Consider the following 25,232-nt stretch of genomic DNA (forward strand, 5'->3'; position numbering starts at 1 on the left):
AGTATTAAAAGTCAAAAGATTCTTAATGGGATTTTTGACATTGTTTGTCTTCCACCAGCGATTCAATGTCTGGATTGAAACCAGACAGTTTTAATCTTAAATCGCTCTCAACATTCAGCTTGTTTCTGTATTTATTCTTCAAAAATACTAAAGTTGAAAAAGCTCGTTCACAAAAATAAGTTGTAGAAAACCCCATCAAGTGTGAGAGTGCAATTTTGGCAATAACTGGATATTCTTGCTGAGCGTTTATCCAAAACGGGACCAATGGTGTTGTTTTGAAAAGCGATTTTAAAGATTGGTCACATGATAGTTCAATTAATGAATCTTCTTCACTTGAAGATAATTTCAGTTTGGAAAGGTAGTTCTCTTCAAAGGGATTTCTGATCCACTGTATTTCATCCTCAATTTTAGGGAAGAAGTGCCTAAGAAATATGAAAAATCTTAATACTGCTTCAGTTACTAAAAGCCTCATTCATATGAATGAATATTCACTCACACTATATTATACAAAATAGTTATCATTTGTTAATATTAGTTTTAAAATCGCATTATTTCAAATATTTAATTTTTAAAGAAGTTCTTAAGAAAATTAATGTCTTTAATAATAAGACGTATTAAAATACTGGCAAAAAATTAAGGAGAATAAAATTTTCAGCTTACCTGAGGCTAGAGGCCATAGCGTTGAGGTGATCTTTTATGGTTGCAGCTGTTTTTCTATCGACTTTAATTTCGTTGGTCTCAATAAAGTCATGCAAAGTAGGAAACGCATCAAAAGAATCTTGGTCTACTTTTCGAGCCCATCTCTGAAGTTTAATTATCATAGCTTCGATTTTGTCTTGCACAAAAAACTTATGACAATTCTTGCCCTGCAGAGTTAAATTCAGAACATTGAGGGAATTGAAAATATCTGCCAAATAGGCCAATCATTTTAACCAATTTTCATCTGTTATGCAGTCTAAATGGGAACTTGCTATTTTTCCCTCATTTACTCCATCCGTTAGGAAAATCAAGAGTTCATCGCGGAGTTCGAATAACCTTGTCAAAACTTTTCCTCTCGAGAGCCATCGAACTTCACAATGAAGCAAAAGTTGCTTGTGTTCAGCGCCCATTTCGTCGCACAAAACACTAAACAGTCTGGAGTTTTTAGGCCTTACTTTGATAAAGTTCACGATTTTCACTGCGTGGTCAAGAGTTTTTTTAAAGACGCGTTCAAGCCTTTTACTGCAAGAGCTTCTCTATGTATGCTACAATGCGTCCATTGAACCAAGGGAGCAACTGTCTTAACTTTGGGGACCAAACCAATATGAATGCCTGACATTGCTCGTTCTCCATCAGTTGTCAATCCTACACATTTCTTCCATTGAAGTGTATTTTCGAAGCACGCAGTTATATGATGTTTGAGAACATTTGAAAATACATTTCGTGGGTGGAATTACACGAGCAACAGGGAATTACTTGCAATTACTTAAATTAAAAATACAAGCTGCAGTTTACTTGCAGTACACTTGGAACAATGTACTTCGAATTATTCAAATGCAAAATGTTAGGAGGAATAGAATAACTTTTTAAAACTGTTTTGATTTTTTTTTCTTCTCAGGTCTTTTTTTTTTCTAATGGTTCTCAATTTTTGGTTACATTAGTTATGCATTGCTTTCTGCGATTCAAAATAGTAATGATAACAATAACCAGAAATGCTTTCCTTTCTGCAGATACTATGGTGAGAAAAGCAATGGCTAAAAGCACAATTTTCAGAAAATTCATTCATGCTCGCATTTCGAAATTAAATGAAACCTCTTTACTACCATACAAAGTTGAGAGCTTCGTGCAAACGAAGTCCTAAACTTGATAGCTGCACTCAATCAAGCTTTCATCGATGCAAATTATTGCAATGAATCAAACAATTGTAAGAATTACGCAGAATAGTTCCGGATTCGCTTTTTCCCTACTTACGTCAATTGTTTGCTTGTAAGAGTGTGAACAATGTCTTACATACATAATTTATGTTAAGAAAAAAAATATCAGAATTGAAAATATAATCCGACATTTGCAAATCACACACATTAGTATACTATCCTTTAAATTTAAAAAATATTTCAATTTAATTTTTCTCTTTTTGTATAAAAGTATTCATGAAGCAGAATTTATAAATTGTTGAGTATACTAACATTTATTGCTCTAATTTTTTTAATTTTTCTTTTTTTTGATCTCTTCTTGACTTCCCGGGGAAATTTTAAACTGTTAGCAAAATTAGGGTAACTCAAATAACTCTAGAACGTGGAAAAGAAATCTGTCAGGCCCAATAAAAACTTTTCGAATGATGTAAAAGACAGAAACACATGTATCTATCTCTATTGATAAATATGTTCTTAGTAACTCCGAAACAAGTGTAATTTAATTTGCACGTTTGTACATTAAAATAGTGTAATTTCTATGTTAATAAATGTTAACATTTAAAATCAACAAAAGTTGAGAGATGTGCGCAAAGTTACGTGAGACTAATACCAATAATTTGCTCTCGAACACCTTATTATTGCTTGACCAAGACCAAATATATTCTTTTTTTGAGCAACCACGGTTGCTTATTGTTTTCACTTCTCCGTAGTTGATGTTCTTTCGACTTTATTTTTCTATGTTTTCAATGCAAACTCGTCTGTTCCATGTGTCTTCGCGAGCATGTCCCTCCTCCTGGGCGGTGAAGTTCATGTCCCCCGCTATCGTCTTTACTTATTCCCGACACTCTCGATTTTACACAATACTTTTCAGACAAAAACAGCATTCAGTCAACAACATCCAGCATCCAGTCCCTGGAATTCATTTGAATGTAGACGTCTTGTATTCAAATCATGACTTTTACAAATATGATTCGGATAGGAACCATTTGTAGAAATAAGAAATCCAACAAGTAGGGTCCTACCACAATTCGTGATTGCAAAGAACATAATTTAAATTCAAGACGTCAAAATTCAAATGAAAGCCATGGGCTGGATGCTAAATGTTTTTCTTTTCTGTTTGGTATTATTATTTTTTTTTTTTTTGAATTTTTTCTCCCCATTTATGAATAATATCAAGTAATGATAATGTTTCAATGAAACTTTAACACCATTTGAAATTGGGTGTTCCAAAATGTCTTCAATTTTTAAATGTGTGAATTGTAAATAAAATATGCACTTTAAAAAGCATGAGCTTTGTGCAAGAAATAGATAAAAGTCAAAAACAACGTCTTAAAAGTAGTGTTCACTCTAGGAAAAAAAAGGGCAGGGTGCTGGCCTTTGAAAGGGCACTTTTTTAAAAAGGGCACTGTTTCAACGCAGTGTCCCCCCCCCCACCCAAGACCAATGATGCACCACTCAAAAAGTACTGAGCGCCCCTCCTCCCCCAAAAAAAATTAAGAGGAGAAATAACACTTAAAACACCTTGCAAATATTCAAACAGTCTAGTCTGCACCATGATCACCCCCCCCCCCCTCGATCGCCGTCACCACTGACTTTAGTATTAAATATGATTTCATCCAGAAAACGTACTTGTCTGCAGAATAGGGTTAGCTCACCCCCCCCCCCCCCCTACACACACAAAAATGCCAACTAAGCTAAGCACATTTTCCATACTCCGTAGGAACATTTGGCAAAAACTGAAACTTGGCTTTGAGTGTTTTTTAACACTTTTCAGGCCATAATTTTAACTACCTGTAAGAGTAAAAAAAAAAAATTCTAGGCATTTCAAAACCCTTTGAATTTCAATTTAAGAAGAACAGTGTTTAATTACTGATCTCCCCTTTCTACCAAAGAAACTGCCTAGTAATGTGCATTGTGCCATTGAGTATTTTAGTAGACATCAAAATCGTGATGAGTGTAAATTCTCCTTTTTTAAATATACTACTCTTCAAATGAAATAATTAACTTAAAATACTGTGTGCAGTGCTTCAAAATGCAGTGGTAGCAAGTTGCAAAACTAAAAAGATTTTATTTGAGCTCTATTTCCTTGTAATGGAGTTGTTCAAATTCATAACACAAATGTGTTGGCAGATGTATGCGCTCCTAAATGCAATACATAAGCAGCTTGGGCCAAGCTAAGATTTTTATCTCAGACAATTTGTGAAAATTTAATATATTGGCATTTTAATTTTGTGATTTTTTTTAAAAATCAATTGCATAATATTTTAATTTATAAAGGAAAAAGAAACAGTGCAAGATCATTTTAGTTAGAAAAAAGCACAAGTATGTCAAAAGTATGGTTTTTATTGTGTCAATAAGTGTTTTAAATAATCTGTTATATGAATCACACACACATATAAAAAGATAATAAAAATTCTTAGCAAAAAGGAAAGAATTGAATGAACGCCCAGTCAATGCGATGTTTTTCCATTTCAAACGGTTTTTAGGGGGGGGCTGAGGATGGGGGTTAAAAATCTAAGATATTAAAAAAATACCCTTGCATTTTAGCCCAGTAAGCTTTGTACTATGTTCTTCTTAGGAAACAATCAGAAAGTTAACTTTCCAGAAACAGATGTGAAAAGATTGCTACAAAATCACTAGCAATGCACTAAAATTAGCTAGGCCTAATTTCCACGTGCAAACGAAAAACGGACACAAAGGGCTGAAATTGTTAGGAAAATGTCCTAGTCCCTCTCATTGTTGATTCTCAGAAGATCAAGGATGGGAAGGAATGAAACAAAGATCTCTCCCTTCCCAGAGGACCCTACTCCTTCCCACAACCTTTCAAATACCCACCCTCAGTAGAAGGAAAAACATGCCTTTGTTTCCTACTGATAAACCTGTTTGAATTCTGAGAATCTCATCCCCTCTTTGCCTATTTATTTGCTTCCCCTTTTGTTTATGGGGCCGTTTTCAGGGTGAAATTCTGGGAACAAGGATAAGACATGAGCGTTTTTGCAGACGATCGCTGGACAAATAAAATTTCCCCGATATCGCGGCAGGTCAAAACGACGGTTGAGGCATCTTTTTAAAAACACAGGGTGCAATTTCTTTTTTTTTTTTTTTTTGAAAAGGGCGGGGCGCATTTCGCGATCTAAAAGAAGGGCAGGGCGCATTCTGCTGATATGGAAAAGGGCAGGACGCTGCGCTCTTCAAAAACGGCCTAGCGTGGACACTACTTAAAAGCACAAGTAAAAGATGTATAAGTTTAAAATGCAAACATGTTTCGGAGACAATAACCTCCTTCCTCAGTGTGTAAATGTGAAACCGTGAAAGGCTGAAATGAATCTTCTTTGTCTTACATTTCGACACGAAATGTAACTCGATACCAAGATTTTTATTCATTTATTTTTTATTCATTTATTTATTTTTTATTTATTTTTTTTTCCAATGCATACCTATACGAACGGATTGAATTTATTTATAGACAAAAAGTTTTTCCACCCATCTAAAACTACAAATTATAAGTAGAAAATGCATTGCTTGATTGAAAACTTGTGGCTAAGTATTTGTTTTTTTATCCAGGATATTAAAAAACTTTGACTTTTGACACTTTGAATTAAAATTCAACTAGAAATTTGGTTTTTTGTACTAATATTCCAGCCGTATATATTGTATTTATGGTTCAGTTCCCTTCTTGTTGTTTACCTTTTTATAGCAAAATTGAGGCTATAAGCGAAATTGTTATTCGGTTCCTTAGACTTCATTATGAACAGGCATGACTGCACAGTGCATAACACAGAAATATATATTGATAAAGACCGGAAAAAATTGAAAAACCTTAGGTTTCAGGGAAATGTTTTAGACGTCAGACAAATTATTTGTCTGAGCTTATGAAAATTTCAGTGTAACACGACTACCGAAAGATTCTTAGAACATTGTGTATTCATCCAGTTAAAAACAAAGTGGTCAGTGTTCTCCCCATTTTCCCATCAGTTCTCTAATTATCTGTAAATTTAAACCAGTGGTTCTCAATCTTTTGCACGTTGCGACCCTTTTTTGACCAAGTAAAGGACCTGTGATCCCGTAGCCTACAAGTCAGTGAAGTATCGCTAGGTGTGGACCTAACCTGGCAACATTGTGAAAGCTACGTTAGATCCTACATTACAAAACTGCTATGTTAGATTCGATCCACCCCCAACTATACTGTGGTAGGAATAATGTTTCGACCGAATAAGAAACGCTACACGACCCTGGGAACCCACCCCTGCTTTAAAACAATTTTTTTATACTCATTCATGCTTTAAAGAAATGCAGGTATGTATCATTTTTCTCCTTAAAAAGTTTTCAAAAGAAAAATTCAGTGGAATCCTGTTACAAAGAATATCAGTATAACGAAATACCCGTTTCAATCAAATAAGTTTTCAGTCCCGATTTTGAAGTTCATTGTTACTGGATTTCACTATATTATGAATTACATGATCAATGTGTACATACCTTGTAACGAATTTTTTACGAGTTTGGCTCGAGAAGTTATTTTCAAGAATGTTTGTTGAGCTGTGGAAAGCATTTTATGCATTTACATTTGTAGTAACATAGTATAATATAGACAAAAATAGATTCCAAATATCTAGTATCTGGAATACGGTTTTGGAACCCCGGTTTTTTTTTTTTTTTTTGGAATTGGTCGCATTATTTCGAACAAAGTCTCAAAAGAGTGCTGGAAATATTTTGCCAGATTTTTTATGGAGCAAAATGTCGAACAGTACCTACCACCTTTTTCAACGAAATTCATTTTTTCTCTAATTTTAAACAATCAAAGAATGGATATTTCAAAAAAGCAAAAAGTAGGCGACACAGACAGAGGCTTGAAAAATACTCGGAAAAAAATTTACATGAAAACTTCAAAGGAATTTGTAAAACCTTCATCCAACTTTCTACGTAGGTTAACATTGGATCCGTAGGCTTTCAGACTCTCATTGAAAAGCACCCTTAAATTTGCTTATAAAGTAGCATTAATATACATATTTATCTTTCTTTGGATGCTCCAGCTCCATTGTTTATGCCTTCTTGATGTAGTGAAAAGTAATGGAGGAAGTGCATCCCCAGAAATAGAAATATTCATTAATGCTATGTTATAAACATACTTAAGATCATTTTAATCTTAATTATATCCGTGAATTAATTTGAGTAACACGGAAAGGTTCTTCACTGAAGGTCTGCGATGCAACTTTACGCAAAATGCGATACTTCATTTTTTTTTTAAATTTACAATGTGAAATTTTTTCGGATATAGGGCTTATAGATGTGAGTCCTATACTCTGGTTTTATGCCAAAAAAATAAGGGAAAAAATTGTAAAACAAACCCTTAGAAAAAAGGATGGGTTTTGACGATTTAAAAAATATTAATAAGTGGTAATACCCCCCATGAGTTAACCAATTTCCTCCATGTGTTCTTGCGTACAAACTTAGCACCTCTCTAATCCCTCAGAAAAGTATTAATGTATAATATAACGATTCCTTCCCCTCCAAATAAAAATAATGGCTATGAAACTGTCAAAAACTGAAAAAAATTGCTGCGACATTTCCGAAAAAGCGGGACGTGTGAATGGAAAAAGGTTGTCATATTTGGATTCAGGAGGTCATTTTTCACAAGAATTCGCAAGAATTATCTCAGAAGCACTCTTTAAAAACTATATCCTTTCTAAACACAAATCAAATCGTGAAGATGTTTCCAAGCATGTGGATTCGCTTTCAAAAGCACTCATTCATTCCTTCATTGAAAAATGCCTGCGAAAAAAAGAGGAGAGTAGTAAATGGAAACGGTCGTTTGCACTAATGACTGTAAATCTTATACACCTCACCAGTTTTTTCCCCCCCAAGAAAGGAGGGACCGGTGGGATGCGTGGCTTAGTAGAAGAATTGAGCTTTTTCGAAAATATTTCAGATGGTTGGAGCCCCGATATTTTTTAGCAATGGTCGCATCATTTCAAAATTAGTCTCAAAGGAGAGCTAGAAATATTTTAAGTGTTGGGGCGTTCGTAAAATTTCGATAGCACGATTTGCAGATTTTTTACAGAGCGAAAGGTCCGACAGTACCTCGTTTTCGAAGAAATTCATTTTTTCTCGAATTTTAAAAAATCGAAAAATGGACATATCAAAAAAGTAAAAAGTAAAAGATACAGACAAAGGCTTGAAAAATACTCAGAAAAAAATTGACCCAAAAACTTCAAAGGAATTTTGTAGAATAACATTCAACTTTCCCCGTAGGTTAGCATTGGATACGAAGCTTTCAGACTCTCAGTGAAGAGCACCCTTAAGATAAGGAGACCAAAACTGAACAGCATACTCCAAATGAGATCTTACCAAACTTCTATATAAAGGCAGAAGAACTTATACAAATACAATACAAATACAAAAGTGACAACCAGCAACAGGCTCTGGGCCCAGCTAGACTGGTCCTAGTCAATTTACAATCCCCTGTGAAGATCAATGGCCCTCTTAAAACTGTCTACTCCTTTGCTCATTACCACCTCTTCCGGTAAGCTGTTCCAAGGTTTCACTACCCTGCTAAAATAATAATTTTTCCTAATATCCATGTTAGCCTGAGATTTAAATAGCTTAAAAAATTACCCCTTGTCCTGTTTTCAGTGCTAAACTTTAGCCCTGTAACATCTTTCGTTTTAATAAATTTAAACAGCTGATTCATGTCCCCTCGGTCTCTTTCTTTGCTCAAGACTGTACATTTGTAGCCTTCTAAGCCTGGAATCATAATCTAAGTGGGAAAGTCCACTTATTAGCCTTGTAGCCCGACTTTGAACCCTTTCCAATACATTGTCTTTCTTAAGATAAGGAGACCAAAACTGAACAGCATACTCCAAATGGGGTCTTACCAAACTTCTATATAAGGGCAGAAGAATATCTTTAGATTTATTTGAAATAGATCTATTGATAAACCCAAGCATCTTATTGGCTTTGTTGCTAGCAATGCTGCACTGTTGGCTAAACTTTAAATCCTGACTTATTAAGACCCCCAGATCAGTAACTTTGTCTGCCTGACTAATGACTGAACCTTGCAAATAATAACTTGTACACTTATTTCCATGCCCTAAATGTAGCACTTGACATTTCCCAACATTAACAGCCATACCCCATTTATCAGCCCACTCTGTAATATGATCTAGATCCTCTTGCAGCTGATTTGCTTGTTCTTCATTTTCTACAATCCCCATAACGTTGACATCATCAGCAAAACAATTCATGTTCCCAGAAATATTTTTGTGAATATCGTTCATAAAGACAATGAACAAAACAGGCCCTAACACTGATCCTTGAGGAACCCCGCTTAAGACCTCACTCCAATTAGAATAATTTTCCCTTAAAACTACTCTTTGTTTCCTTCCGGTCAGCCAGTTTTTTACACAAATGAAAGTTTTCCCTCCTATTCCCATATCAGCTAATTTGCTAAGTAGAGCAACATGCGGTACCTTATCGAAAGCTTTTTGAAAATCAATGTAAACAACATCTACAGGCTTCTTATTGTCCAAAGCCATGGTAACTTTGTCATAGAAATGTAATAAATTAGTTGCACAAGATTTACCTTTCCTGAAACCGTACTGAAATCTAGTCAATAGATTATTAGTCTCTAGAAAATTTACTATCTTAATTTTTATCAATGTTTCAAAAATTTTGCAAACCACCGAAGTTAGACTCACAGGTCTATAATTTCCCGCACTCCCTTTAGACCCTTTCTTGAAGAGCGGTGTAATGTTATCCAGCTTCCAGTCCTCTGGCACTGTCCCCGAGTTATAAGAAGCATTGAAAATATTTACGATTACATCTGCTAATTCCTCCGCACATTCAACTAAAATTTTTGGATAAATATTATCAGGTCTCAGAGCCTTAGTCTCTTTAATTTTTTTCAAATGAAGTAAAACGTCATCCCTGGAAAATACAAAGTCCTCAAGCTGAACTATAGCTTGTGCTTTGTTGGTGTCAACTGTTGAGATACAGTTATCGTTAAAAACACGTGAAAAAAGTTATTAAGAACATTAGCAATATCACTATCGTCCTCAATTAAAATTCCGTGCTCATCAACCAGTGGCCCAATATGACTATTTCGAACTTTCCCCGATTTAGCGTATGCAAAAAACCTCTTGGGATTCCTGTTTATGTTATCTGCCAGTCTTTGCTCCAACTCTCTTTTCTGAATCCGTACCAAATACTTAAATTTACGCCTTGCCTTACAATATTGGAGCCTATCTGCACTGTGTCCAGTTTCTCTAAACCTATGAAAAGCAGCTTGCTTGTAATTTAGAGCGTCTTTAGTTTCCCTGGAGAACCACATTGGCCAAATTTTAGTGTCGACACCCTTTCTCCTAAAAGAAGTATGATCCTCAACCGTTTTCGCTAGCTTTTCCTTAAACTCTGTCCACTGAAGATTCACATCGCTATTGTCCAATCCAGAAGAAAAAACTGCTTTCAAACTCTGCCTAAGTGCCACAAAGTCAGTAAACTTATATTATAGGCGAGATCGACTTATATGCGAGTATATACGGTAATGAGTATTTGATAATATTTCTCTCCGAAGTGTTCATTTAAAAATATCTTTAAACAAATTGCCAATAACTCTATTACATAAAAACTTCTTTGTGTAACAGTTGGTACAGTTATGAAAGGAAATTCATAACACTACCAAGACAACTTATTTCAGTTTCATTTATAACTCAAAGGAGTGTTATTAAATGTGCAATATTTAGGAGCCAAAAAAAAGCTGATTTTTTTAAATAGTTTTCCAAATAAGATTTACATGATGTTTTGATGAGAATTATTTTTAAAATCAGATTAAAGAACAAGAAATTCACGATTGAACATTTATATTTTAAAACTTATGCTATTCTTTTTTTAGTTCATATTTTGAATGTACATAATACATTCTGTAACTACAAAAAATTGTAATTTATTGCATGTACCATATTTTCTCAAAAAAGCGCAGCACCTGGTGTAAGCACCGCATCGAAATCTATTCTCAAAGAAAAAGATTTTTTAACGTATGCGCTGCACTGGGTATAGGCGCCGTACCCTTGAACCCAACATTAAACTTAAAAGCACAATTAGTAGTAAAAAAGCTGGGATGAAATGCAAACAAATGAAACATTATTAATTTCCGAAATTATATATATTGTTTATTTTCTACAAGAAGTTTTCTATACTTTAAAGCTGAAAACTGAGAAATTTGGTTAATAGCCAGTGGCCGGTAGATCAGTTTTATTAGTGGCCACTTTTAAAAGTTAGTAGCCACTTTTTAATACGGCAACTATGTTTCAAATTTTTATTAATAATGAAAAAAAGTATTATCAGAATCGCTCACACGCAAGAAAGGTGACACAACAAAAAAGCATAAAATGTTACAAAAGAGATTTAAAAAAAAAACTTTTAGAACAGTGCAAAATGAGGAAAAGTTCAGTTTTAGAGCATTAGTAAATCATTTTATGAACCATATGAACCTTTATGATGTTTTTCCTGTTGTAAGCAACATCTCAAACTGTTATATAATTTTTAAATGAACCACAAAATATGTGTTTTGAGTTGTTACTTTTTTGTGCATGAGTGATATATTAAACATTGTTTTCTGTAACCTGTGCCCTATTCATGAGCTTTAGCATGTAGCATGTGCCTTCAGCTAACAATAAATCTTTTTATTTACATGTTAGTCAACAATACATAGCATATTTATCAAAAATACAAAGTTATTTTTAGTACAAATATAATTTATTTATTGCATCACTCAATAAAGCATATAATGCATTGTTATAAAAAGCACATGCGCAGTATTTACAGCCTTTTCCATTTTATCGATGTCACTGTCACGTGCAATGCGAAATATTTTTGTTTTACTATAATTGATCAGTAAACTTTAGCATGTAGCATCCGCCTTCTGCTATCAATATATACTATCCTTTACACATTAGTAAACAATAAATAGCATATTTATCAAAACTACAAAGTTATTTTTAATATAAATATAGTTAATTGTATCGCTCAATAAATCGTTTTGCATTGTGATGAAAAGCAACATCAGCAGATCATATGCTGATGCAAATTCTCCTATTTTTTAATATTCTTTTACCATACCAAAAAGTATACTTTCATTGATATTGATTTTAAAAAAATGGTGCGAAATCCGGAAAAGCGTGTTTACTGTCATACCGTAATCAAATATTACCTCTTTTTTTTGAGTCAGGATATAAGCTTGAAAAAAAAAAAAAAAAACAGGTTGCGATCCTGAGTGTATTTTTTCATACCTGAGAGTTAATATTTACTTTTCACCACCTGATTGCTGAGCAGCCATCGCAAGGCAGGTGGCATGTGCAGGGTTCAAAGTGCAAATGACTGTACACTGCCGCAGTTGAATTTCTCCCTCTAGCAGTAAGGAAAATAAATACATGGGGGTTCCTCTGAACAGGGGGAGGAGAATGTGGTTCGATCGGGAATACAAGTAATAATTTAAGTATTTGGTACGGATTCAGAAAAGAGAGTTGGAGCAAAGACTAGCAGATAACATAAACAGGAATCCCAAGAGGTTTTTTGCATGCGCTAATTCGGGGAAAGTTCGAAATAATCATATTGGGCCACTGGTTGATGAGCACGGAATTTTAATTCAGGACAGGACGATAGTGATATTGCTAATGTTCTTAACTTTTTTTCGAGTGTTTTTAACGATAACTGTATCTCAACAGTTGACACCAACAAGACACAAGCTATGGTTCAGCTTGAGGACTTTGTATTTTCCAGGGATGACGTTTTACTTCATTTGAAAAAAATTAAAGAGACTAAGGCTCCGGGACCAGATAATATTTATCCAAAAATTTTAGTTGAATGTGCGGAGGAATTAGCAGATGTAATCGTAAATATTTTCAATGCTTCTTATAACTCGGGGACAGTGCCAGAGGACTAGAAGCTGGCTAACATTACACCGCTCTTCAAGAAAGGGTCTAAAGGGAGTGCGGGAAATTATAGACCTGTGAGTCTAACTTCGGTGGTTTGCAAAATTTTTGAAACATTGATGAAATTTTTTTTTTTAAATTTCCAATGGCTGGCAGCAAGAAAAGGTTACAAAGAACAAAATAGCAAACACAATACACAGAACAAGGAACAATATAGGAACAATAGAGTGAAATAGTTAGCTGCTGATACGCTCTCTTGCTTCCCAATAACGATCACACAGGCTACGTCTGGAAAGCTGTGTGCAAGTGACGAATGTCCATTTCTTCGTTTGAATTGCAAAGGGGACAATTGGGACTATTGACAATCCTCTAGCGGTAAAGGTGTTTTGGTAAACAGTCATGGCCAGTTAAAAGTCGAAACAAAGCTACTGACTCTGCTCTTGGTGCTGAAGGGACAAAATCACGGTTTATAAACCAAACTTTGTGAATGCTTCTAGCTTTTAGGTCTTGCCAAAAAAAACTCTTGATTTTATCCTCATATATAACTTTATAACTCATATATAACTCATATATTGCATTGTATGAGACTGGCTCATTTGGTAGTTGAACAATAGCAGATCACCTCTTGGCCAGAGCATCAGCTATCTCGTTTCCTCTAATCCCACAGTGTGCAGGGATCCACTGCAACACCACTTTTATATTCTGCTTCACCAGATCGTTAATGAAACTGCAACATTCAGAAATTTCCTGCGATTTGCAGCTCTTTATCGATGCTATCGCCTCAGTAGCCGCCTGAGAATCCGATAGAACGACACATCCCTTAAGTTTAAAATCACGGTATTTCAACTGATCTAGAGCCAGGTGTATAGCTTTTACCTCTCCATCGAATGCAGAGACATATTTACCAACAGGAATAGAAAAAGAAAAGTGCTCACTGTAGACGCCTGCACCTGCATTTACATGGTCTGCTACTCTTGACCCATCTGTATAGATATGTATCCATTCACTTTCGGGGTATTTAGAGTAGATCGTCTCCAGAGCAATGGCCCTGAGAACTACTTGATCGGTCTCACTCTTTAAAACAGGCTGTATCAAATTTAAATCATAATTCACTGGTTCATATTCGCATGGGTTTGTTGGTAAAGGGAGCGACTAGGTTAGAATTGATGTCATACGTTCGTTTTGTCTCAAGCGCAAACTGCACAAACCCCTTTTGCGTTTTGAGAGATCTCGGGTGCAACTCCGGTTTCCATTCGTTTCTAAATGGTATTCTTTGCATTTTTTCAAATAAAAGTAGAGTTTTCTCCTCTATGTATGATTTTATTGATCTGAAATTAGTAAATAAAAACAATGCATCCAGTGATGTTGATTTCACAGCTCCTGTTATTAGGCAGTGTGCTTGGTTATGTATAGTTTCAACTCTGTTCAGGACATGTTTTGATGCAGTGCTCAGTACCTCACAGTAATAGCTCATTAGTGGGAGAACAAACGTCCTATAGGTAATTTCAAGGGTATTACGACTACAGCCCCATTTGCAGCCCGCTAGGCGTTTCAATACGTTTAAACGTCTGCATACCTTTTCAACAGTCTTCTGAACGTGGGATTTCCAATTAAGCTTGCTGTCAAAAGTTACTCCCAAATAATCATATTGATGAAAATTAAGATAGTAAATTTTCTAGAGACTAATAATCTATTGACTAGTTTTCAGTATGGTTTCAGGAAAGGTAAATCTTGTGCAACTAATTTATTACATTTCTATGACAAAGTTACCATGGCTTTGGACAATAAGAAGCCTGTAGATGTTGTTTACATTGATTTTCAAAAAGCTTTCGATAAGGTACTGCATGTTGCTCTACTTAGCAAATTAGCTGATATAGGAATAGGAGGGAAAACTTTCATTTGGGTAAAAAACTGGCTGACCGGAAGGAAACAAAGGGTAGTTATAAGGGGAAATTATTCTAATTGGAGTGAGGTCTTAAGTGGGGTTCCTCAAGGATCAATGTTAGGGCCTGTTTTGTTCATTGTCTTTATGAATGATATTCACAAAAATATTTCTGGGAACATGAATTGTTTTGCTGATGATGTCAAAGTTATGGGGACTGTAGAATATGAAGAACAAGCAAATCAGCTGCAAGAGGATCTAGATCATATTACGGAGTGGGCTGATAAATGGGGTATGGCTCTTAATGTTGGGAAATGTCAAGTGCTACATTTAGGGCATGGAAATAAGTGTACAAGTTATTATTTGCAAGGTTCAGTCATTAGTACGGCAGACAAAGTTACTGATCTGGGGGTCTTAATAAATCAGGATTTGAAGTTTAGCCAACAGTGCAGCTTTGCTAGCAACAAAGCCAATAAGATGCTTGGGTTTATCAATAGATCTATTTCAAACAAATCTAAAGAAGTTCTTCTGCCCTTATATAGAAGTTTGGTAAGACCCCATTTGGAGTATGCTGTTCAGTTTTGGTCTCCTTATCTTAAGAAAGATATTAATGTACTGGAAAGGTTCAAAGTCGGGCTACAAGGCTAATAAGTGGACTTTCCCACTTAGATTATGATTCCAGGCTTAGAAGGCTACAAATGTACAGTCTTGAGCAAAGAAAGAGACCGAGGGGACATGATTCAGTTGTTTAAATTTTTTAAAATGAAAGATGTTACGGGGCTGAAGTTTAGCACTGAAAACAGGACAAGGGGTCATTGTTTTAAGCTATTTAAATCTCAGGCTAACATGGATATTAGGAAAAATTATTATTTTAGCAGGGTAGTGGAACCTTGGAACAGCTTACCAGAAGAGGTGGTAATGAGCAAGGGATTAGATAGTTTTAAGAGGGCCATTGATCTTCACTGGGGATTGTAAATTGACCAGGACCAGTCTAGCTGGGCCCAGAGCCTGTTGCTGGTCGTCACTTTTGTATTTGTATAAGTCGACCTCCCTACTTTTAGGAGGAAAATCAGGAAAAAATCAAATATTGCACAAAAAGGTTTCACTTCTGCGATCGCGATTTTAGTAAAGGTTTCAATTTTGCTGTTACAATTTCTCTTTCTAGTTGCTTTTATTTTGAATAAATGTCAATAAAATCCTGTGCTGTAGCTAGATTATATTATTTTTTAGAGGATGAGCATTAATTCTCGATTATCGGGAAAATTTGCAAATACAGCGATTTCCACACTTTTCGCATAGTTGGCGGTCTACTGTAACTTGATGCTTTTATTTTGAATAAATGTCAGTAAAATCCTGTACTGTAGCCAGATTATATTATTTCTAAAAGGATGAGCATTAGTTTGCGACTATCAGTAAATTCACAGGGTGGCGACAGATCAGGGAGATCAGGGAAAAGTCAGGGAACTTTTATTGATCAGGGAAATATCAGGGAATTTTGAAAAAATAATAAAAATTCAGGGAAAATTGATCAAATGAAGACGGATTTTTTTTTTTTTTTTGCTTTTTTAGTTTTATCATAATTAGATATGTGTCTTTAAGAGTTGTTTTAATAATTTCTTAGAAATCTTATGTTAACAGGTTACTGGAAGTAAAGAGTTTGTTTTAGATTTCCTATAATATTTTTTCCCGTAGATATTTCAATATACTATTTTTACTATTAAAAAAAAGCTTATATTCAAAATATATTTTTAATTAACAGCTTAAAACATTTTAAACACTGCATTTTATTTAATATGCAATGGTTTTCAGGTAGGGTAAAGGAAGAAAACCATTATCCATGGTAATGTAAATCAGGGAAATTCAGTGAACTTAATCAGGGAAAAGTCAGGGAACTTTTTTTCGCCGTTCCTGTCGCCACCCTGAAATATGTTTCACAATGAAAAGAAAGTGTATTATCCTGCACGTCTGCTAGCTTCATGGTTTGCATAACAGCTCCATTTTAAAGAGACATCTGATATTTTCTGTTTATTAAGATTTCTAATTTTAAATTTAAAATCTTTGAATTAAGATGGAAAGATGAAAAACTTTCAAAATTTAATTTGCCGAACAATTTTTATGTTTCCAAAGCAAAACAGAGGGATTTTTCAAGCTTCAAAACCTATTGCTTACTTCTGATAAGTTGTGTGGTTTATGGAGAATTGCATTGTATAGGTCAGCATTATAACAGTCTTCTACTGTATACATAAATATGGAGGGGAAAAAATCATTGTGCCTTATTCCCACACATAACGCCGCTGACTGTTCGCAAATCTATATTTTTCATAAATGTTCATTGCACAAATACAAACAAAAAGCAAGTGAACGAAAGGCACTCACATATATGCGGGGGGGGGGGAATCAAGCAAGAGAACAGAAATTCTTAAGCCCTCCAGTGGCCATCTAGCATTGAAAGTAAGCATCAAATGATGTTGTTTTAAACTACACGGGGAAATAGCAGGATCTGTATTGAAATGTGGGGGGAGGAAATTCTTTACCCGCGATTTTTGGGTGACCCGTAGTTGGCGATGAAACTGATACCCCTCTTAAACCGCAGGAGCCTTAGGCGGAGTGTTAATAGTTTAATTACTTAGTATTGTGCATGTTTTCATCACTAAATCAATTTATGTATTAAATCCCTCATTTCTTTAGTGAATTGGAAAATGGTGTTGAATTTGAAGTTGAACCAAATGAAAATGGTTCAGAGCATAGTGATGAAGATGACTCATTTGATGATGTACGTTTTGAAGAATTTAAAAGTGCTTTAGCTGATACGGGAGAACCTGCTCCGGGCAGTGTGCCTTTTAGTGTGTTAAAAGAAAAAATGGAGCCTTTAACTGAAGATGGCAAAGTTCTTAAAAAGGTATATTTGTATGATTGGTTTTTTTTAATACTCTTTGTGTATTGAGTTGATTTGTCCATAAAAGATGAAAAATATAATAAAACAAATAAAACCTTTGCCCTTTTAGGCAGAAAAGAATAAAAATAATAGACTATAACATTTGAGACCTTCTATGAAAAGTTTTTAAAAAATTTCTGAACATAGATTTAATTTTTATATTAGCAGTATCTGCTTGGGACTGCTCGTGCTAAAAATTTATACAAATACAAAAGTGACGACCAGCAACAGGCTCTGGGCCAAGCTAGACTGGTCCTAGTCAATTTACAATCCCCAGTGAAGATCAATGCTCTCTTAAAACTATCTACTCCCTTGCTCATTACCACCTCTTCCGGTAAGCTGTTCCAAGGTTCCACTACCCTGCTAAAATATTAATTTTTCCTAATATCCATGTTAGCCTGAGATTTAAATAGCTTAAAACAATGACCCCTTGTCCTGTTTTCAGTGCTAAACTTCAGCCCTGTAACATCTTTCATTTTAATAAATTTAAACAACTGAATCATGTTCCCTCGGTTTCTTCTTTGCTCAAGACTGTACATTTTTAGCCTTCTAAGCCTGGAATCATAGTCTAAGTGAGAAAATCCATTTATTAGCCTTGTAGCCCGCCTTTGAACCCTCTCCAATACATTAATATCTTTCTTAAGATGAGACCAAAATTAAACAGCATGCTTCCAAATGAGGTCTTACCAAACTTCTATATAAAGGCAGAAGAACTTCTTTAGATTTGTTTGAAATAGATCTGTTGATAAACCCAAGTATCTTATTGGCTTTGTTACTAGCTATGCTACACTGTGTGCTTGTAGGCTACAATTGCTTGTGACAACATTGTGAAAGAATTTATAAAATTTGTCCCAGAAAACAAACTTTTCATGTTAAACAGTGGAGCATAGGCAGCTAGTGCATTCAAAAAGTGGGGCGTCACAAGAAAAGTGTGGAATGGAAAGGCGTGGCCCTTCAGCTGTTTTTGTAAAATTGGACTACATTAAAAACTTTTTACATAACTGATTCAATGACCCCCAAAAAAATGTGAGACTCTCTTGGCTTCAAAAATCAGAACAGATAACCAGCATAGACTTTCCCCTTCCAATTCAAAGTTCCATTTTTATGAAATAAGATAAGAAAAGTTCATTTGTTTGGAATTTTTAGTTTTTACTTTCGTGAAATAAATCAATCTACCTTATAAAAAAAACATTTTTTAATTGATCATTAATTTTTAACTCTGAAAAGTAAGGGGGCAAGGCCCCTTTACTTTTGAAAGTGAGGAGGCAGTTGTCCGCCTCTCCGAATGGGGAGGTAATGACCCCATTACAAATGAAAAAAGTAATCAATAAATAATTCTTTTTTTTTTCCAAATCACTTTTTTGTGCATTTTCTATGTGGCAGGTGCACAAAATAACTATTTTAAGAGCTATTCCATACTTAAAGATGTGGTTTCCCAAAATTTGAGTTAACATTCACAAAAATGACTTTATTGCATCTGTCTTGGATGAAATCAACGCAGATTTCAGGTGGCGCTCCACTATTAATTTTCTGAAATATATATATGTTTTGAAGTACATATTTAAAACAAGTACTGTATCATATGGAACAGAAATGGACAGTATTTCTAATATGTCTATTAGATTGCCATGATTAGAACCATGAAAAATGCTCTGTGCTAAAAAGTATGAGTTTAGAAACATACTCAATGGTACATTCTCAAGGGACTCTTCATAGGGAAAAAAGGATTAAAAAATTTAATAAATGATGTATAATTGCATTGTGTTTCTAAAATCGGGGGGGGGGGGGTGGAATTAACCCAAACAAAGGAGAAAGTAGTTCATTGACATGGCCTATTCTAAAAAAACAGACTAGAAAACAATTTTTTCTTACTAAAACCGAGTTTTTACTCAGCATGAAGTGTGCATTTTCATTACGCATTTATTTTGATTTCTTAAAATCAATATCACATGTAATTCATAAAAAGCTGATTTTTAATCTTTTATTGAAAATTTGAAGAATTGTAATTCCATTTTCCAAGCTGTTATTTTTTCCATTTCCTATTAATTGTTAAGTATGAATATGATGCAAATTGTATTTTGTCTTGCTACATAAACTGAAACTTTTATAGAAAATTATGTTCCCTACTACTAATTGTGATCATAAGTTTAATTTCTGCCGATACAAAACTTTATACTTACAGTTCTAAAAATAAACTTAACTTTTTTACTGTTTTTTGATATTCAATTGGAAAATGTCTTGTGACGTGATTTATTTTTTACTTCAGATTGTTAAGTGGGGGGACTGGTGTGGTTCTGCCAGAAAAATCTGTAGTTATGATGCATTATGAAGGCTACTTCGAAAATGAAAAGCAGCCATTTGACTCTACAAGATTACGAAATAGGCCTTATAAATTTCTGTAAGCATATTTTTCTCCTTTTCTTAAACATGTAAAATATTCTATGAATTATTAATATTAGTGAGCCTGGACATCTGAATAATTGGGAGTTAAACCCATGTCCTTTTATTTTTGTTTTAAAAAAATTGTGCAATTTTGAGAATTTCATTGGACAAAAAATATGCATATATATATTAGATCTTTTTTTCTGTGTAATGGAATCGTCTGCAGAAATGCATACTAGTTTACTATGTATTTTCATTTATGATATTTTTAGAGTAATTTTTATCTTTCTTGATACAAGGCTTCAGTGTTGCCAGATGGACAAATCCAGATTTCCCCAATTCCCTTCCAACTTTTCCCCAAAAAGCGATGTTTTCTATCAAAATTCCCCAAATTCAAAAATTATTTTTCCACTAATATTTTCATAAAATGAATCGACTTCCTTTAATATTTTTGTCTCTTGAAAAAAAAAAAAATTTCCCCAAACAGCCAAATTTTCTTATAAAATTCCCCAACTTTTTTTCTTCCCTTTTTCGTTTTTTTTTTTTTTTTGTCTTCTTTATCTTTATCTTTCATTATCTTTACTATTACTAATAATAAAGCTGAAAGTGACTGTCTGGATATCTCTCTGTCTGTCAGGATCTTTGTGACGCGCATAGAGCCTAGACTGTTCCGCCGATTTGCATGAAATTTGGCACAAAATTAGTTTGTAGCGTAGTGGTATGCACCTCAAAGCGATTTTTCGAAAATTGGATTTTGTTCTTTTTCTGTTCCAATTTTAAGAACATTTTCCCGAGCAAAATTATCATAAGTTGGACGAGTAAATTACCAAGCTATCTTAATGTGGAACCGTAACCTGGGCAAGCCAATTGGCAAGAAATTCATCATGCATTATTTGTAAATACAGTAGAAGACCGTTATAACGCACACCTTGGGACCAGAGCTTTTGCATTATACAGGTTCTTGCTTTATATAAATCATTTCAGAAATTTTGAAACTAACATTCAGAATACATCTATATATTAGCACTTCAGAATGTGTTTTATCTGCAATAAGTATTAAAGCACCAATATTACAATTAGTTATTCACAAATAAATATGTTTCTCTATCAAAAGAAAGTGCATTATCCTGCACTTCTGCTAGCTTCATGGTTCGCATAACAGCTGCATTTTCAAGAGCCATCTGGTATTTTTTGTTTACTATGAGTACAAATTTTAAATTTAAAAGCTTTGAATTTAGATGGAAACATGAAAAACTTTCAAAATTTAATTTGCCTAACAATTTTTATGTTTGCAAAGCAAAACAGAGGGATCTTTTAAGCTTCCAAAACCTATTGTTTACTTCTGAAAAGTTATGCGGTTTATAGAGAATTGCGTTATATAGGTCGCGTTGTAATGGTCTTCCACTGTATACAGGGGAACCAAAAACCTTTTAATTTTCTACTGCGGGCAAAGCCGTGCAGGTGCCACTAGTCATAAATACAAGCGCCTGACCGAGAGATAAGAAATAGCTAAATGTTTTTTTTTCTACTTGCATTTACTACTCTGCTTCTGTATGTACATTTAAACTACGATTTTTGTATATATTTATCCAAGAACATTCTTCATCACACTTATTTTTACCTGTTTCACGTATCAAAGTTAGTACGTTACTCACGCAGAACATTAATGCGAATTCCATAAAGTTTAGCAAAGCTAAACCAACGCTGTTAGATACAAACAATGTAACTACTACATGAAATACACCGCCAGCTCAGCCATTTCCGGCTGAGGACTGCAGTTTCGTGCTTATTAGCACTCATCAGCCCGGCATAGGAAAGTGACTGAGCTGGAGATGGAAAACTTCTTATGGAAGCCAAGAGGGCCAAACAAACTGGTAGCTAATGTAGAATTAGCACAGACCATAAGAGGTTTTTCATCTCCAGCTCAGTCACTTTCCTATGCTGGGCTGATGAGTGCTAATAAGCACGAAACTGCAGTCCTCGGCTGAAAATGACTGAGCTGGCGGTGTATTTCATGTATTTCTGCTTTAGCCCTGGCTAATGGGCGGTAATTTACTGAATGTAACTACTACTTCTTGTCGTGAATCTAAATACGAAAAGAATTCTTTTTTCCCCGAAGTTTTTTCTTTCCCTAGGTTTTCCCCAAGAAAAAATTTTTTCCCCAAAGAATTCCCCTCAAAACTCATTTCCCCAGAGAGCACCAGATTTCCCCCAATCTGGCAACACTGCAAGGCTTTCCGTGTGAAACATAGGTGAATCCATTGCAACTTTGCATTCCAATTTTGTCAGTGATTGACCGAGTGCCTTGAATCCTTTGGTGATATAATAGCCCCACAGACTTTTTTTTTTTCAGTTGCTCTATATTGTTGCTCCATTTGAGTACCACTTTGCAATAAATCTCTGCAACTGAAATTGCTCAACTCTTTTTGTATAAAATTAGCTGTAAGAGTTTTTTTTCCCCCTCAATATCACGTCTTTAAGTTGTTTTTACTGGTAGAACATGAGATTTGAATGTAACATATCCTATTCACATGATGATAAACACTTAAACTAAACTCAGTGGTGCAACAGCCCATGGGGGGCCAATGCCTACTTCCTCATCCCAGTTCTGGTGACCAAGGGCTAACCAAAGAATATCTGCCTTGCACCGTGTAGTGTCACTTTATGCACTGCAGATGTTTCGGTTAGGTGGTCAGCCGAATGCAAGCCTCCCATGTTTAGTTCCCAGGCACATTTGGTACTCATTTTATCAACCCACTGGAGGGATGAAATGATGTCAAGGGAGATAGTGAACTCAAGTAAAATTTTCTGAAGACAGTGAAATTTTCGAAACTATGAGAAAGCTCCCCCCCCCCCCCCCCCCCCCGCTGCTTCCTTCTCATAAAAGCTCTTTGAATGTGCTTACAAAAATCATTGAAATCAGTGAAAAAGACCATTTTGAAAGTTTTTTAAAATAATTTTTCAGTTTTAGAATGTGTTGTCAGCCCAAAATTTTTGGGAATTTCATATCACAAATGTCCCTGGCCTGGGCTGAGTTGACAGTGTCCTACTACTAAGCCACTGAGCTGATGTTGCATATCTACTTAGTTTTAATTAAAATTAACAATCTAGTTGCCTATCTTTTATTTAAGTGATTTTTTTTTTCTAGTAATAACTTAACTCAAACACAAAATAAATTATGTACAGCATAAAAGCAAATACTAAAACATAACATATCAGATCTGAAACAGTAGATTAGCTAACATAAACTTCACCTGGCAATTCTACGGGTAACTAACTGACATTTTTGAAGCAAAACAATGCGTATTTTGTATCATTCAACACAAAGTATGCGTTGTACAAACTGTCTTTTGTCCTGGAATATTGTATTTTTTAAGCTGAATTTAATGGTATAATTGAATCCGGAAATACATTTTGGAGGATTTTTAAATATTTATTAAAAACATGGTAACTGATTGACATTTTAAAAAGTATGTCAGTCAGTTACCATGCTTTTAACAATTTTTTTAAGTGTCCAAAATTTATTTTGAGAATTTTACTATGCCATTGAATTCAGCCTAAAGAATGCAATATTCCTCGGCAAACTATTCTTTTACTTTAAAAATGTCAACCAGTTACCCTTGGAATTGCCCATAGTCAATTCAAAAATAACGATGATAGTGATGTTCCAAGATGGCTGTTATTTCTAGCTGCACAAATATTATTGTTGCTGCTTTTTCTTAAGTTTTCTTCTTTCTTTTTATGAATTATTTCTTAAAATTAATGTTTTTTTAATAGATTGGGAGATGAGCAGTTGATTCCTGGTCTTGAATTAGCAATCAAATCTATGAAAAAAGAGGAAATTTCTCGCTTTATTGTTCATTCTGATTATGCTTATGGTCCAATGGGATGTCCTCCTCGTATTCCTGGTGGTGCAGAAGTTTTTTATGAAGTGGAAATTATTCATTTCATTGATAGCAAGGCTGCTATTGAGTATGAGGACATGACTCCAGAAGATCAAAAAAGAGCTCCTTTCGAAAAAATAGCAGAAATTTATCATTTTGAAAATCAAACAGGCAATGATTTATTTAGAAGGCGTTTATACAAACCTGCAATAGCTCGGTATCGTCATATGGTTAAATTACTGGAAGACGTTTCTGTTAGTAATGAAGAAGAAGATCAAAAGCGAAATGGTTACTTGTTAAAGTTATATTTAAATCTTGCTCAAAGTTATTTGAATTTGAATAATCCAAATAAAGCTATAATATATTCCGACTTAGCATTGAAACTGGATCCAGAAAATCCGAAAGGCCTATATAGGATGGGGGTAGCACTGGACAAGACTGAAGAATACGAAAGAGCTGAATATTACTTAAACAAAGCCAAGAAACACAAGCCATATGAAAAAAGCATCAATGTAATTATGCTAAAGTTAGAAAAAAAACGTAGGCAATACCAAGACTGGGAGAAACAGTTTTGCAAAAACATGTTTGGGAAGTCGGAGGAAGAGAAAAAACCAGTTATGGAAACAAAAGAAAACAAAGAATTTCTTAATATCATTGAAAGTGAGATACAAAAGTTTATGGAATCCAATGAAACTGAACTTAAGTTTTCATCTGGTTATACGGACAGCCAAATACAAGTAGTTCAAAACTTAGCAAACCAGTATGGGCTTGCATTTGTTTCCAAAATTCAAGATAATCGCAAAGTGATAAAAATTGCTAAAAAAGTGTAATAACTGTTTTTTATAAGTATAAAATAAATATTTTTGTTACAGATATCTTTTTGTGGCTGTAAATCATCAAATAAAGCTCATGTAGTCAGATTGCTTCCCTATATATATTTACACAGCTGAACTCTGCTAGCAAACCCAAGATATAACGATCCCCCCCCCCTCCGGTTGTAGCAAACCTTCTAAATGGTTTAAACTGAAGCTTAGACATTAGTGCAATTTCAAACACTTGTAACTTCCACAAACACTAGATAATCAGTCACAGCTATAAATTTTCAAGCTTTGCTTAGCACTTGTCCCAGTGACATACTTAATCAGTTGTTCTCTCAGCAATTACCATCCTCTAAAACACTTACCCCTTTTGGGCGAAATACACTGGCTCATGCCACATTCCTCTCCTTTTGTTCTTCATACCTTTGATAAAGCAGCTGTTTGTTCAAGAGGGGAACAGACCCCTTTTCAAGCTTCCTTAATTTTCAACCGGTTTTGCTCAAATGACAATGTC

The 25,232-nt window shown here is 34.6% G+C and overlaps 1 protein-coding gene across 1 annotated transcript in view; it reads left to right on the forward strand.

Annotated features, from left to right (window-relative positions):
• LOC129221112 (inactive peptidyl-prolyl cis-trans isomerase FKBP6-like) overlaps positions 1-24,801 on the forward strand; it is a 28,093-nt gene extending 3,292 nt beyond the window's left edge. The window contains exons 2-4 of the mRNA XM_054855559.1: positions 17,388-17,598; positions 19,901-20,032; positions 23,794-24,801. Coding sequence (XP_054711534.1) covers positions 17,579-17,598; positions 19,901-20,032; positions 23,794-24,730 — 1,089 coding nt within the window. The 5' untranslated portion in view covers positions 17,388-17,578 and the 3' untranslated portion in view covers positions 24,731-24,801. The remainder of the gene's footprint in view (positions 1-17,387; positions 17,599-19,900; positions 20,033-23,793) is intronic.
• Positions 24,802-25,232: the final 431 nt, after the last annotated feature.

The sequence above is a fragment of the Uloborus diversus genome, chromosome 4, assembly GCF_026930045.1.
Source record: "Uloborus diversus isolate 005 chromosome 4, Udiv.v.3.1, whole genome shotgun sequence".
NCBI classification, from domain to species: Eukaryota; Metazoa; Arthropoda; class Arachnida; order Araneae; family Uloboridae; genus Uloborus; species Uloborus diversus.